We start from the raw sequence: 13,732 nt of genomic DNA on the forward strand, positions 1-13,732 counted from the left end.
TGAAAGTGAGATTGGCGCAAGTGGAGTGTGATATTAACTATTGAGGATAACAGGTTTGGTAAAGGAGAAGGAGAACAATGTTTCCTGCCCCAACTATGGAGGCCCTCCTGGCGAGTAAAAAAAATCCAAACATGAACCAATTGCATGTCTCCCTCCAAAACGGCCCAAAATCCGCCTTACAGACCAGTAATCAAACGTTGCCTATCAAAATTCCAATGATGCAAAAACACACACACACACACACAATTGTTAGGCCAGGGTTGGTAACAAACCAGAAATAGATAAACCAACAAAACACGGGGGGAATCTGGGGGAATCTTGTGCAAAGGCTACAACTAAACCACCACCACTGAATGAGATAAGGTAAAAGAGAAAGTAAGAAATGGGGAGCGATGTATCAATCTGGTCCGGGAATCAACGCCACCAACTATGCAAAGGGTAAAACTTCCAAGACTGCATTCCCATCGCCCATCTAACCGCAAAACCCATGCAAATACTATCAAGCCGCAGGAATCCTGTCGTGGTATCGGTGCGAGATGAGAACATAGCAGGGTCAACGGACCATTAACATCTCATCGATGAATGCAGTGTGCGTATCAAAGTTGCGATGGCGAAACCAACAGGCAGAACCCGTATAGTAAAAGAAGAGGAGGAGGAAGAAGAAGAAGAAGAAGAAGAAGAAAAGTGCCATGGGCCCCTCTGGCCATCATGTTTTCGTGTTGTCGTGTCCGTAGTTGAGCGTGATCGTCACCATCTCGTGTTTCGTAATCTCATTGTCGACGGGTCGAGGAGCGGAGTGAGGCGCAAAATGGTATGGGCCTAGTGTATAGGATGAGACGAAAAGCAAGCTGTAGCAGGCGGCTAAAAGTTTGCGACTGTCTGATCTACGAACACTCGAGGCCCTAATGGATCTCAACCAATCAGAGCGGTACCGATGGGTCCGGAGCTGACCGGATTAGGCCTTCGGCGCCTGAGGTGTTTCTGCATTGATACTAGAGAAACGGCGAGAGGCGTTGGCTTGCCCTAGTATGATGACCATCCTCCCTGTTGTGGAGTCTGCTGCGGTGCCCAGCCTGGCATGCCGGGCTGTTGAGCTGCACCACTTTGATGCTGCATGAACTGATGAGGGCTCGGGCTAGGTTGATATGGATTCTGGCCCATTGTTTGATACCCAGCGTCGCTTCCGGGCATGGAGCCTCCCATGGCGCCCATGGTCTGGTACTGCTGCACAGGTGTGCCGTGCATCGAAACGCTGCTTTGGACCTGGTGGAGTTGCGGTGATGCATGCATGGATGAGTGCTGCGGGAGCGGCGACTGCTGCGGGGGGCGTTGCGCATATTGTTGCATGTTGTGCTGCTGGGAAAGAGGAGATGGCTGCGGAGGTCCTTGCCACATGTGCGATGGCGGATAGCCGTGGCCGGGGCTCTGTTGAACACCAGGGAGCATACCGGGACCCATGCCCGATGCGGTCATACCTTGAGGCATTCCGATACTGGGTGGGCGGCGGTGCATCTGATCTGGGCGCAGTTGCTGCTGGGCCATTGGTGAAGGCACCATGTTGTTCTGTTGCATAGATTGCGGGCGGTAGCCTTGGCCTCCCAAGGGCTGTCCAGGTCTCTGTGGCGTTTGGGCAGACATGCCGTACTGGTTCCCGGGCATACTGACAGTCGTCGATGGGATACGCGGAGATTGCATGGCTTGCGTAACCTGTGGTGCATGGTCTCCTTCAGCAGTTCCAGGACGGTTTGGCTGCACCGGGGGCTCATGTGGTCGTGTCCAGACGTCGTTTAGGTAGTCTTTGCGATGCTTGCGCTGTTGCTCTAGCTGCTTGTTCACCTCGGCCGTCTGAGCAGCTGCGTTGAGGATTTCGCCAGATGGTGTTGGCCTGGTCAGATCCTGGTAGGGGGCGCCCTGCATCTCATGTCGTGGACGTTGAACGCCACTGTAGTCCCGGGGCTGCAGGTCAGCCGTCGTGCGCTGGTTGTATGCGTCCACATTGGAAGTTGGCATGCTTCCCGGCGCTGGGTTGAGGCCACCAAATGGCTGCATGGGATTGATGGCAGCTCCAAGGTAGTCCTGATTGTTGCCCGTGTAGGCGCCTGAGTGGGCAAATGCCATAGCGCTGGCGTGGTTCGCTTCCGCTGCAGCAGCTTCTCTTGCCTTGGCGGCGCCCGGTCTCTTTTCACCCGCTGCGTCCTCCTCGGTAAAGCCCTGCTTCCTAGCTTTGCTTTCCCAGTAGTCGTCGCGCACGCGCCGCCCGTTGACAATCAGCCTGCTGCCAAACTGTCTGAACATGGAGCGGGCAGTCACAATGGCAATCTGTCTAGACCGGTACGAGTACGGGAGGATCTCCTGGTGGATCAGATCGTCCTTTTCCGCCTGGGTGGCGATGATCTTGTACAATGACCTATTCTTGTTAAAAAGCAGATACGAGTCGCGATATCCGAGCACGCGCGCACACTCGGTTGCGAGCATGAAAAGCTTGTCGGCTCTGTTTGGCACGAAGAAGGTGCGGCAGCGGTATTCCCGTCCGTCGAGCGGGTGGCCCGTCTGTGTTACTTTTCGCTCGCCCGCCTCGTCGATTTCGCGGGGGATGTATTCGTCGCCTTCGGGGTTGAGTTGGTCGGTGGTGTGGTCGCGCACAGTGGGCAAGGCCTTGATGACGGTGGGTTTGGTGGGAGTCGACTTGGCCGAGGGCGTCACCTGAGGGGGCGAAGCGTGAGGTAGCGTCGTGGACTGCAATTGCGGAGTCTGCACGGGCGGTGCGCCGCCCGTGTGCTGCGGCGATGTTTGCGGAGGCTGAGAACCACGGTTGGGAGAGCCGGCATAGGACCTGGTTGGCTTATTAGGGCGGCCGCGGCTGCGCTTGTTGTTTGGCGTGTCATCGCCCTGCAGCTCGTAGTTGCTCTCAGGCGAGCGACTGCGCTTCAGGCCGCGCGATGGCTGCTGTTGCTGTGCGACAGGCTGTGGTGGGCCTCCGAAGACATCTGGTGGTTGTCGTTAGCAATTGCTTCGCGGGAGGCGGCGTCGGATGTAACAGACGCGCAAGCCAGTGAGATGGGCGGGGGATGGGGCGCGACTACTTACGCGACGGATCAATGGTGCCGGACGGGTCCATGATGCCGTTGCCAATGTGACCATTTGACATGATTTGGATAGGTTGTTGCACATGCACTGAGTACATCCAGGCGACGCAGGCGCAAGAGCGACCGAGCTCGAGGAAAGCTTCCGTCGAGCGTCGAGAAGCTCAGAGGGGGCCCAATGGGGAATGGGACGTTAGTTTGGGAGAGGGCACGATAGACGGCAAGAGTTGCTTGCGTGCATGCGTTGATGGGTTGATGGGTGTCGGAGTCGTAGGGCCAGGTCGACGCGGTCGAACCAAGATTGAAGTTGGGTGGGGCCAAGGCTCCGGGAGGCGCGTTCTTCGGGAATGATGGCAAACCAAGCCGTGACAGCCAGGCGACAGGAAAACGATGGCTGAGCGAGGCAAACACGACGTTTGGGTGCAGTGAGGGTACCAAAGTCGTGTGCGGATGGTGCGCAAAGACGAGGGACGGAAAAGAGCAGAACTGGTGGTACAAGCACGAGTCTATGTGCAGAAAAGCCGCGGTGCGCGACGGAGAGATTTTCGCGCGTGTTGATCGATAATCGATAGACACTACTTTTCGTGTTAGAGTTTAGTCTTGTGCTAAGATCGCGCACAGGCAGGCCGACGTGTGGTATTCAGGCCCTGGATAATAGCAGTGCACTGGGCAAAAAGTGTGTGCAAGATGCCACGTGAGATGCAACCCAAGGTGACTGCGAGCAGCCGCTGTACGAGTGACTTGCAGCTCTATGAGGGCTGGGGCCGGGTTCTAGGCGGGAAGGCGGGCAGCAGGACAGGACAGGGCAGGACAGGGCAGGGCAGGGCAGGCAGGGCAAGCAGGGCAGGACAAGACAAGACAGGACAGGACAGGAGTCGCGAGCGAACGGTTGGGGGAAACGAACCTTGGGCGGTTTTGGCTGTCTAACCAGCTGTCGGCGAAGACCCGTGCGAGATATCTATGTGCGATTGGCGTGACGGGGGCGCGGCTAAGCTGGCTGGCCGGGCGAGGGAGAGGCTGTTGGCTGAGCGGGAGCAAAGGCCACTGGAGGAACGGTCTGGGAAGTCAGTCGGGATGTGGTGAATTACGAAATATGAGCGAGGCCCAAATCTGATATGCCCTTGTACCCCAGCAGCTGACGGCCCGCACGGCGGAGCAAGTCGTCGTCTAGTGAGCAAATGGAACGCAATGACGACTTGGACAAGCTTCAGGCCTTGACGGCGCTGCAGTGTGATAAAAAGTGGCTCTCCCGAGGCCCTGCACGAGCCGGTGGCTTTTGGCTGCTAGGCTGGGTGAAGCACTAGGCCATCCGACTAAGTAGAGAGAGCTTTTGCACCGAGCCGAACAGGACAGGATTACTCGCATCATGCTGCGAGATAGCGACCGCTAGCTTGGATCTCTAGGCTTGCCATCCATGGCCATGTCCGTCTGTCCGTGTCTTCAGCTTTAGCGGACGAGGTCTAGTCATTCCTGCGCCTGCGCCTGCGCCTGCGCCCATGCTGCTCGCTTTTGCCTCAGCAAACGGCGAACATGGTGCAGGCCACTCGCGCTCGCGACCAGTTCGCCCCGCCTCCACCACTGACATGACCGTCTGGCTGCTGATTGAGCACCTCCCCCCCCCAGCACCCAGCAAGGCGAGCGTGTCAGCAGGCCTGCAGCCCGCCCAAGACAGAGACACCCCGGGGCCTGCATTGGCGGCCGCAGTCGTCATGCATCAAAGCAACACGCTTTCTATCAAATCCACCCGCATCGTCTGACTCCCCAGGCCCGTAGCAAACCCATCCCGTCGCTCGTGCTTGCCGCAGCAGCCGAATAAGGAAGCCCAACTTTATTGCTGTGGATCTGCTCAGGGCCCCGTAGTACCCAACTTGACACACTTTGAGCAAATGCAACTCGTATTCCCGCTACTCCCTCGTCCCCCTCTACCTACCACTACTCTCCTGTGCTGATCGGCGAGCACCACCGTACATGCGCTTTTTCATTTTCCTCTAGCATTCCCTAGCCGTCGTCTTCGCCTTAGCGCCAGCCCCCGCCTCCAGCCTATCACCGTGCTCGTACACGTACACACCAGCCTGCCTGCCCAGATGCGTCATTCCGGCTGCCTGTCCTGCCGTTTGGCCAAAGCATCCACTGACAGCGCTGGGACCTTTTGCGACTGATGCTCTCGCTCCGTGTGGACAGACCGAGCATTTACAGTTGGCGATCCGTTCCACAAACCGACCCGCGACCCGTCCAACATGACTATCCTTGGCCTGCCCGTGCTGTAACCGATCCCCACCGTCCTACCTTGCCCGTATCTCACATCCACATCCCTTCCGCAGCTCGCGCCACCGTCTCTTAGCGGGGCTAACGCCATGACTGTCCTTTCTCCACCACGTCAAGCCCTCTGCCATCTTCCAGTGCCCGTGCTCAACCACGACGGCTTGCTCTGAAACTACCCCAAACAAACATGCACCATGCTCTTGTGGGGGACCGTGTCAGCACCCAGAGACTACACAGACCTACATGACGCCGGCAACCGCCTCGGCATCGACGAGCCACGGGCGCGACAGGTCGCGTCAAGGCCCTTTGACGCGTCTCCGGGAGGCTGTGCCACAATAGTCCCATGTCTTAGACCCTGAGGCCGAAGTTTGTCATCTGCCTCTCTGCAGGGACTAGCCACTAATTTTGGGAACGTTACCATTCTTTGTCTGTTGAAGCGCTCTTGCATCCGAACTCGGTCCATGTCGGCCCTCATCGGTGGGGTCTGGAGGAAACAATATGCCAGACCATGCGGCTGTTGCTTAGCCTTCCGCTCCATAGTAGTATCAAGAACAAGAGTGCCGTCGCTTATGTCCGTCCCCTTTTTGCCATTTGGCAAATCGGGTCTACCAAACAAGTGGAATGTGCTTGCTGCTTCCTCTATGGTCGTCCACCTCCACAAATCATCTCGGTCTTCCGAGGGGGGAGGGCGAAAATGCTCAACCACCCCTGTCCCCCATCCGCCTTGTTCTTGCAACTCTTGTCCAAGTGATATCGAGTACCGTTCTACTAAACCCGCACACCGCTGTCATGACATCTGTAGTGCGCATGTGGCAAGGATGCTTGAAACATTCGATAGCAAATTCAAGTATTAGACCCCGTCGACGCCTTGGCGAGCCACTACGCTTAGGCTACGAAGGCTGATCATATGACAGCTGTACCCACTGTCTTGGATCGCGACTTCGGGACAATGCAGACAGCAAGGTGGTCCCACGTTGGGTCCCACGTTGAGTTTGAACTGTCCATGGCGGCGTCTGCTGTCGAATCGTTTTCTTTTTGAGATGCAGTTTCAAGATTCCGACCAAATGGATTGGGTACCATGACCTAGTGAACAAGTGCCCGTTCTCGCTCTCACTTACAACTTCCCCGTAGCCTAGCTGGAGTAATCGCTTCCGTTTGGGCGTCGGTATCCAAGCCGCATGTAGCGGGGTCGTACAATTTTAGCGGTGAGGCACCTATCTCGTTAATCGGCGCTCAGAGCACCCAAGTGAAAAACAAACGGCTTTGCAACACCGGGGCATACGCGCGTCCGCTTTGGGAAGTCTAGCAAGCCGCGTAACGTAACCGTACCAGACTCTACTCCTCTGAGCACAACACCCTGCTTTTCCCACTATGACTATACCCTCCAGCCTTCCAAGACAGTCCACATGGGGTTTTGAAACCAGCAGTAGCAACATCTAGCGGTTTCGGCATGTTCCTGAGGCGTCGCTGAACACTGGTTGCGCAGCCCCGACCCTTGACGAAAACCAACCTCTCTAGATCTTCCCTCGTGCCGAGCATCTTGGTCCTATCCATGTAGTCTCGTTAGCCTGGCCATCAAGCACTGTTGAACGGTGCGGCGGTCCACTCCAGAGTGGGGAAGCGTGGAAAGACTGCAGCAACGAGTAAGGCTGTCGCAGCCAATCAGCAGACCAGATCCACCAATCTCTCTACCAAGAGGCGGTCAGGTGCTGCTGTTGCGTTCGTGAAGACCGGGGCTATAGTCGTATTTACCCATCTATACCATCAGATGATCTTGTGAGGACCTGCGGCGGCCTTTGAACGAGAACGTGATGGTTTGTCTCATCCATACCGCCTCGAGCTAGACGTCAAAAGCCGCCCTCGAATAACATGGATCTCAACAATCCCACTTGTGCCTATGTCGATACGAGTAGGGGGCAACAGGGGCTGCGGAAAGATTCGCAGAATTGTCATCTCCACTCACGATATTGAGCTCCATTGTAGTGTTGCAGACGGTGAGGCCAATGCATTCATCCCTTCCATATGCATGGCGCAAAGTGAACATCGTTCCCCTGTTCAGTGATCATGTATACACATCTGAGTAGACCATCCAGGCTAGACGAGGCGATGCAATCGTAGTTTGCAGTCATTGACTCGTTCAGATGGCAGAGTACTGGGGATTCCCAGTGAAGAGTTGCTGATTTGCATCATATCGAAGCTGCAGTTGCGAAGAAACTCATAGTCTCGTATTTTGAAAAGCAATCACTGCCACGTTGCGATGTTGATCGGTGACTTTTTCCTGACGGCTCTCCGCAAGCTTTACTGGGATCGAAGGGTCGCAGCACACCACCACTCACAGGGCAGTGTCTCTCCGAAACATCTCCTTTGTTCATAAGAAAAATACCCATGACCGACAGTCCACGAGGAGAGGCGCAGACGACAAGGTTTGATTGCTGCAGCAGCAAGTCCTTCCCGTAGTGGCCACCCGATATGCACGACAGACTTGGAAAGGAGGCAGGCTGGGCATGCGGTGAGCAAAGCAACATAGAGTGCCAGACAGGTTAACATTCCGATGGCGGCAGGCATGTTCATGTGATCATTAAGATATCATACCGTGACTGAGGCGTCCATGAAGCGCCGGTGAACAAGTGAAGAGTGCAATCGGTTAAGAATCGAAGCGAGGAAAGACGGTGAGACAGAGTTGAGGTATGTGTTGTTGACGTTAGGAGCGGACGTCATGTATGGACGACGCACAGACGCATAGCCAAATCGCGGTGGCTAGCACTTAGCAAGCGCCACGGTCTGCACGAAATCCCAGAGTGCATGGAGGTTTTACGTTGAATCGGCGTCTTTACCCGATGCACCATGCGCCAATGCTTACATTGAGCATATCGCGGTTGTTGCTTGATGAATGGATGCGTGGTTTGTCAGTGTAAAACGCCTTCGGCCATCGCAAAGTCCCAACGCAACTACGTCGCTAAGAAGGACCGAAAGAATCCTCCGCACTCCTGCCTCTCGAGTGAGAACAAGCCTGAAAATATTGATGACACTCTGCCGGACTTTCTTGGAAAATGTCAGATTCACATTGATACATTTTGAGATCGACAATTACCTACACCAAAACAAAATCCTCGTGAATCCCCGTAAATGACGTGATTTCTGTTGCTGAACGCCGGATACTCCAAAAAGACGCCTATTCCGCGTGATGATTCGTGAAGAAGACAATGACCTTGACTTGGGCTGTTGTCAACCTTATAACATCTCTCTTTGAAATGCATACGCATACACCATACCAGCTCCTAGTGTCGACCACCCGCAAGGCCAGGCACTGCGCTGAATCGTTCATCACGCTCTGTCTTGAACAAGATCTGGCACCAAAACTCCTTCGCGTCCTCGTCGAACCAGAACCAAAATTTACCCTCTCTCCTGTCGATATCGCGCGACTGTAGCTTTACCGCAACCGTTTCGTATGGTTCACCGGCAACAATCAGGTACTGGTAGTTTGGGTCTGGGTCCTCTACCCGTTGCTCGTATGCGCTCATGATCCGAACCTTTGGGGAAACACCTGGCGTGATGTCTGGATACTGGAACTGGAATAGCAGCCCGTTCTGGCGCGTATTAGGGTCGCGTACTTTGGTGATGCGGTATCCGGGCCGTCCAATCTTGATGACGTTCTTCTTGGGCAGCACGCCTGCGAGTAGACCTTGTTGGTTGGCATCGTCTCTCTTTCCCTCTCTCTGCTCTTTTGCGAAACGGCGGGCCAAGTTGGTTTGATGCTTCTTTCCCTGTGTATGCGCGAGGTAGGAACCGTCGTTTTGGTGTACCGTTGTACAGAGACGACATTCGAAGCTACCGACATGGTTCTTGAAGAAGTACGGGTCCTTGTCGAGGTCGATGGTCTCGAGGGCAAGCTTCCTCAGGCGCTCCCGTCGGTCGGCATTTGTCGCGGACTGCGAGGCGACACCACCGCCACCGAATTTGGAACCTGCGCGATTCTGCACATGTTAGTTAGCTGCCTTAGACATTTTGCGACGAGACAGACATACCTGGTAATCCATCCTCGAAAACTATAAGTGTGGTATGCGCCTATGCAAGCGAGGTTCTGCTTTTTGTAGGACGTATCGCACGCGAGCTGTTGTCACTAAGTGTAGAGTGGTGTGGTGTGTAGTAAGAAGGCGCGTTGGAACTTTATCGGAAGCGGTGATCAGGTACCACGCTAACTTTCTTAGGTATCCACATCATCACGTGCGCGGGTGCCTTCAACGCTCCCGCACACTTGCAAACGCCAACTCCGACGTCGACTTCCTCCTTGTTCTTGGAGCTGGAGTGATTAGACTTGACGCTTAGGTTAGCACGATCTTCGGTAGTCGAGTTGTATACCCAATTACCCCTTTTCTTACAAGTACACAAGCACTGGCAACCTCCTCAGCGTTGCCGCCGACATCACCATCCTTGGCTGAGGAACCGACATCCGACAGAACTATGCAACAAAGCTGAAAGCTATGTTAGCCATTGAAGGAGGACCCCGGATTATAAAGCCATAATTCAACCTGCTCGCAACACACACATTTCGAGAAAAAAGAAGGAGCACATCACCCACCACTACTCATCAAACCGCAACCATGACTACCGACATCTACATCGGCAAACGTCTCTCCTTCGCCACTCACCTGTGCACAATCCGCTACCACGGCACCCTCCCTAGTGCAACCGGCCCCTGGCTCGGCGTAGAATGGGACGAGCCGACTCGTGGTAAGCATGACGGGTCTCACAACGGCACCCGCTACTTCACCTGCCTGCACACCTCTCCAACATGCGCCTCGTTTATCCGACCCACGCGTAAACCAGACCCCACTCGTTCTTTTGTGCAAGCTCTGAAGCACAAGTATGCCTCTGAGCAGGAAGAAGAAGAATTCAAGGATCCAGATGTTCATGTTGTGTTTAATCACCAGCCCCCAAAGACGGTTTCATTCAATGGCAAGCCGGCAGAGGAGGTTGGATTTGATAAGATCAGAAAACAATTGGCACAGTTGGAGGAACTCAAGATTATTATCCTGGATGGGCTTTGCATGGTGAGGCCGGAGGCGAGGGGGTCGTTGTGGATGGATGGTGGCGGGAAAAGAGACATAGCGGACGCATGTCCAAAAGCTGTGGAACTTGATTTGAGTAGAAATCTTTTCGAGGATTGGAGGGAGGTGGCAGCTATCTGTGAACAATTGCCTGGATTAAGAAGTTTGAGGGTTGAGTAAGCCATGTTTGGATATCATTCGATGGCACGAGTTTGCTAACTAAACCAGTGGCACAAGATTCCACAACATCACACTATCCCCAGCCGAACAAACCCGCTGCTGCCACGCCTTCAAAGGCATAACCTCTCTAAAACTAGAAGACACGCTCCTCCCCTGGACCGACCTGGCCCAGCTCACCCACCTCTTCCCCTCGCTCACCACTTTCTCCGCAGCCAGCAACCTGTACACGTATCTCACACCACACGAGCCCAACCCGCAAATCACTGAACTCATCCTAGAAGACAACCTCCTAACCTCACTCTCCTCACTCTCAAGCCTAGCCAAGCTGCCAAAGCTCCAACGCTTGATCCTCAAGCAGAACAAAGTATCCGAGCTAATCACCCCGGACGCAGCGATACCAGTATTTCCGCCAACACTGCGAGAAGTAGATCTGTCTTTCAACGAGATATCAACATGGGCTTTCATCGAGCAACTCGCGCACGTCTTTCCCGGCCTCCAGAGTCTGCGCGTCTCGCACAATCCGCTGTATTCTTCGCTACAAGCACCCGACGGCCGCACGCTAACTGCCGACGATGGGTACATGCTTACCCTGGCGCGCTTGGGTAATCTCAAGACATTGAACCACAGCCCCATCAACGAGAAGGAACGGCTGAACGCTGAGACGTATTACCTATCCATGATAGCCAAGGAAGTGCAATTTGCGTCTGAGAATCTACGGGAACAGATCCTAAAAAGTCATCCGAGATATACGTGGCTGTGCGAGGAATATGGAGAACCAGATATCCAGCGGTCCGTCAATGCTGTGAATCCGAATTCGCTGTCAGCCAGATTACTCCGTGTCAAGTTCTATTCGGCGACTGAGACGTCTACGGTGTTTGAGACGGAGATTCCCATGAGTAGTACGGCGTATACGGTTCTCGGTATGGTTGGCAAGCACTTCAGCATCAAGCCCATGCAGTGCAGGCTGGTCTGGGAGACGGGTGATTGGATGTCTGTTCGTAAGTCTGCAACGGATATCGTAGACGATGATTGGGATTCTGAAGATAGCGAGGCTGAGGTGGGAATGGAGCGAATCATGAGGGAAGTGGAGATTGTGCCCGGAACAAGATCGATCGGGACATGGGTGGATGGGTCGGTAGCTACTATCCGGGTAGAAGTCAAATGAGGATTCCTACTCACCGGATGTAGGCTTCCGCGCCGTAGCTTCTTCAGCGAAACCACCAATTGACCTAGCATCCAAATCAGCACCATAGTCACACACAAATATGCATCAAAACTCACCGAAGCATTCACACCCTTGCCATGCCCCCTAACAGCATGCCACCACCCCAATGGAATAAACAAAGCATCCCCCGGTCTTAAAGTCACCTCAAAACCACTCACATCATGCATAGTAGGGTCGTTCATGTTATCCTTATCCTTACTCCAAACCAAGTCCTCCAAAAGCTCCTTCTCCTTCCCCTGCATCATTTCCACACCCCTCATACTTGCACCCCCCTTTGTCCCCCCAATCTGCGCCTTCATCCTCTCATACAGCGCATGTCCCACTTTCGGCTGCATTAACCGCACCACCTTTTTCCCAGCCAGCTGCACGAAGAAATTCGGATTCGGGTCGCGATGCAATGGCGTCACGGTAGGTGGTCTGCCCATCCAGAGACTGGAGCCGTAGACGTCGCCTTTGGAATGAAGAGCGGCAAAGAAATCTTTGGGAGTGGGGATATCTTCTTGCAGCGGCGCTGCGAGGTCGGTGAGCGAGTGCTGCGCTAGGTAGAGCTGCGTGTTTTGTGGTTCTGTAGCCGTCATGTGTTGTAAGAGTAGACTAAGCGGTGCTTCCATGCGCTCAAACGTGTTCTGTGCAGACTTTCCGTCGTCGTTGCTGCTGACCGAACGTGTCACTTCGAGCGGCACAATCGATTCGCCATATTGACCCAGATACGCTGCGTTTAACACGGACGGATACCGAAAGCCTTCGATCTCGGGTGTGAACCACTTTGTCCTCGCTGGTATTTCGAGAAAAGCGCTTTTGAAATACCCCGGTCTGTGCCAGCTGAAGCCTTGTACCTGGAGGGCTTTCTTCAGCTTCCGCCTCTCGTTGTTGTGTTCGACTTTGGGTAAAACCTGGAAGCGCCGAGGCGGACGGTATACGTGTGGCGTCTGGGGACGACGCTTAGGATGGTGCTTCGGGTGGTAGACTCCTGGGATTGCGAGCACGGGTTGAGTGGGCCGTAGAGACATTTGTGTAGTTGTGGAGAAATTGTTTCAGGCGGGCGTCGGGACCTTGACACGCTCTCGCGTTAACTCAAGTTACGTACCCCCACACACGGCGAGCTTTCGACCCGCCCCACTTGCCACAGCCAAAAGTTACCCATCTTTCAGCAATATCCAGTTCATCACCACCACAACAGCGCAATGGCCTCGAAACAAGCACAAGGCGGACAGCCAGGCCAGAGTCCGTATTCCTCCAATCTTGCCCACAAACCAAGCTACAAACCATGACATGTACTAACTTGACCAGTCGAGATAACATCCCTCCCCGTCCCCCGCCTCCAGGAACTAAAAACCCAACTCGACGCCGAACTCACCCACCTCTCAAACTCGTTCCAATCCCTGCGGACGGCGCAATCCAAATTCCGCGACTGCCTCGCCTCCATAACCACGGGCCTCACCCCCGCAACCGTCAGCAAACCGCTGCTCGTGCCCCTAACCTCGTCGCTGTACGTACCCGGTAAACTCACGGACCACGAACACGTGCTTATAGATGTGGGCACGGGGTTTTTTGTGGAAAAGGATATTGCGAGCGCGAAAGACTTTTATGAGCGTAAAGTCAAGGATTTGGGCGAGAGTTTAAAGGATTTGGAGGGCGTCGTGCAGGGGAAGGCGCAGAATGTTAGAGTCGTGGAAGAGGTTATTAGGCTCAAGGTCATGAATGCGCAGGAGGGGAAAGAGGAGGAGCATGGGAGTTGAAAGGGCTGATGGGTGTATGGGATGCACATTTCGAAAGCACACGACTACTGGTCGTACGGCGCACGAATGCAGGCACAGACTGGCGATACAAGCATGTCCTCAATTTTCATAGAGCAACTATGTGTGGAAATCTGATACCAGCTCACATCGAGACTATAGTACAGGGGGTGGCATGTTTGCCCATTGCTCATTCAA

At 54.4% G+C, this 13,732-nt stretch overlaps 5 protein-coding genes across 5 annotated transcripts; 2 read left to right on the forward strand and 3 right to left on the reverse strand.

Moving 5' to 3' along the window:
• Positions 1-1,023: 1,023 nt before the first annotated feature.
• On the reverse strand, positions 1,024-3,148 carry PtrM4_007480 (RSC complex subunit Rsc7; the record flags this gene model as incomplete). The annotated part of the gene is made up of 2 exons (XM_066102843.1): positions 1,024-2,987; positions 3,088-3,148. The coding sequence occupies 2 exons, from the start codon at positions 3,146-3,148 to the stop codon at positions 1,024-1,026; spliced, it is 2,025 nt and encodes a 674-aa protein (XP_065965045.1).
• Positions 3,149-8,623: 5,475 nt separating this feature from the next.
• On the reverse strand, positions 8,624-9,382 carry PtrM4_007490 (PRP11, Splicing factor 3a, subunit 2; the record flags this gene model as incomplete). Its single annotated transcript, XM_001930739.2, has 2 exons — positions 8,624-9,319; positions 9,371-9,382. The coding sequence occupies 2 exons, from the start codon at positions 9,380-9,382 to the stop codon at positions 8,624-8,626; spliced, it is 708 nt and encodes a 235-aa protein (XP_001930774.1).
• A 564-nt stretch (positions 9,383-9,946) lies between these two features.
• PtrM4_007500 (Dynactin complex subunit) lies at positions 9,947-11,738 on the forward strand (the record flags this gene model as incomplete). The annotated part of the gene is made up of 2 exons (XM_001930740.1): positions 9,947-10,569; positions 10,622-11,738. The coding sequence occupies 2 exons, from the start codon at positions 9,947-9,949 to the stop codon at positions 11,736-11,738; spliced, it is 1,740 nt and encodes a 579-aa protein (XP_001930775.1).
• A 43-nt stretch (positions 11,739-11,781) lies between these two features.
• Positions 11,782-12,808, reverse strand: PtrM4_007510 (Cupin-8 multi-domain protein; the record flags this gene model as incomplete). The annotated part of the gene is made up of 2 exons (XM_001930741.2): positions 11,782-11,802; positions 11,855-12,808. The coding sequence occupies 2 exons, from the start codon at positions 12,806-12,808 to the stop codon at positions 11,782-11,784; spliced, it is 975 nt and encodes a 324-aa protein (XP_001930776.2).
• A 174-nt stretch (positions 12,809-12,982) lies between these two features.
• PtrM4_007520 (GIM5, prefoldin, molecular chaperone implicated in de novo protein folding) lies at positions 12,983-13,537 on the forward strand (the record flags this gene model as incomplete). Its single annotated transcript, XM_001930742.2, has 2 exons — positions 12,983-13,022; positions 13,089-13,537. 2 exons carry the CDS (start codon positions 12,983-12,985, stop codon positions 13,535-13,537), a joined length of 489 nt encoding a protein of 162 aa, XP_001930777.1.
• Between the last annotated feature and the right edge of the window lie 195 nt (positions 13,538-13,732).

The sequence above is a fragment of the Pyrenophora tritici-repentis genome, chromosome 1 (assembly GCF_003171515.1).
Source record: "Pyrenophora tritici-repentis strain M4 chromosome 1, whole genome shotgun sequence".
In the NCBI taxonomy this organism is placed as follows: domain Eukaryota; kingdom Fungi; phylum Ascomycota; class Dothideomycetes; order Pleosporales; family Pleosporaceae; genus Pyrenophora; species Pyrenophora tritici-repentis.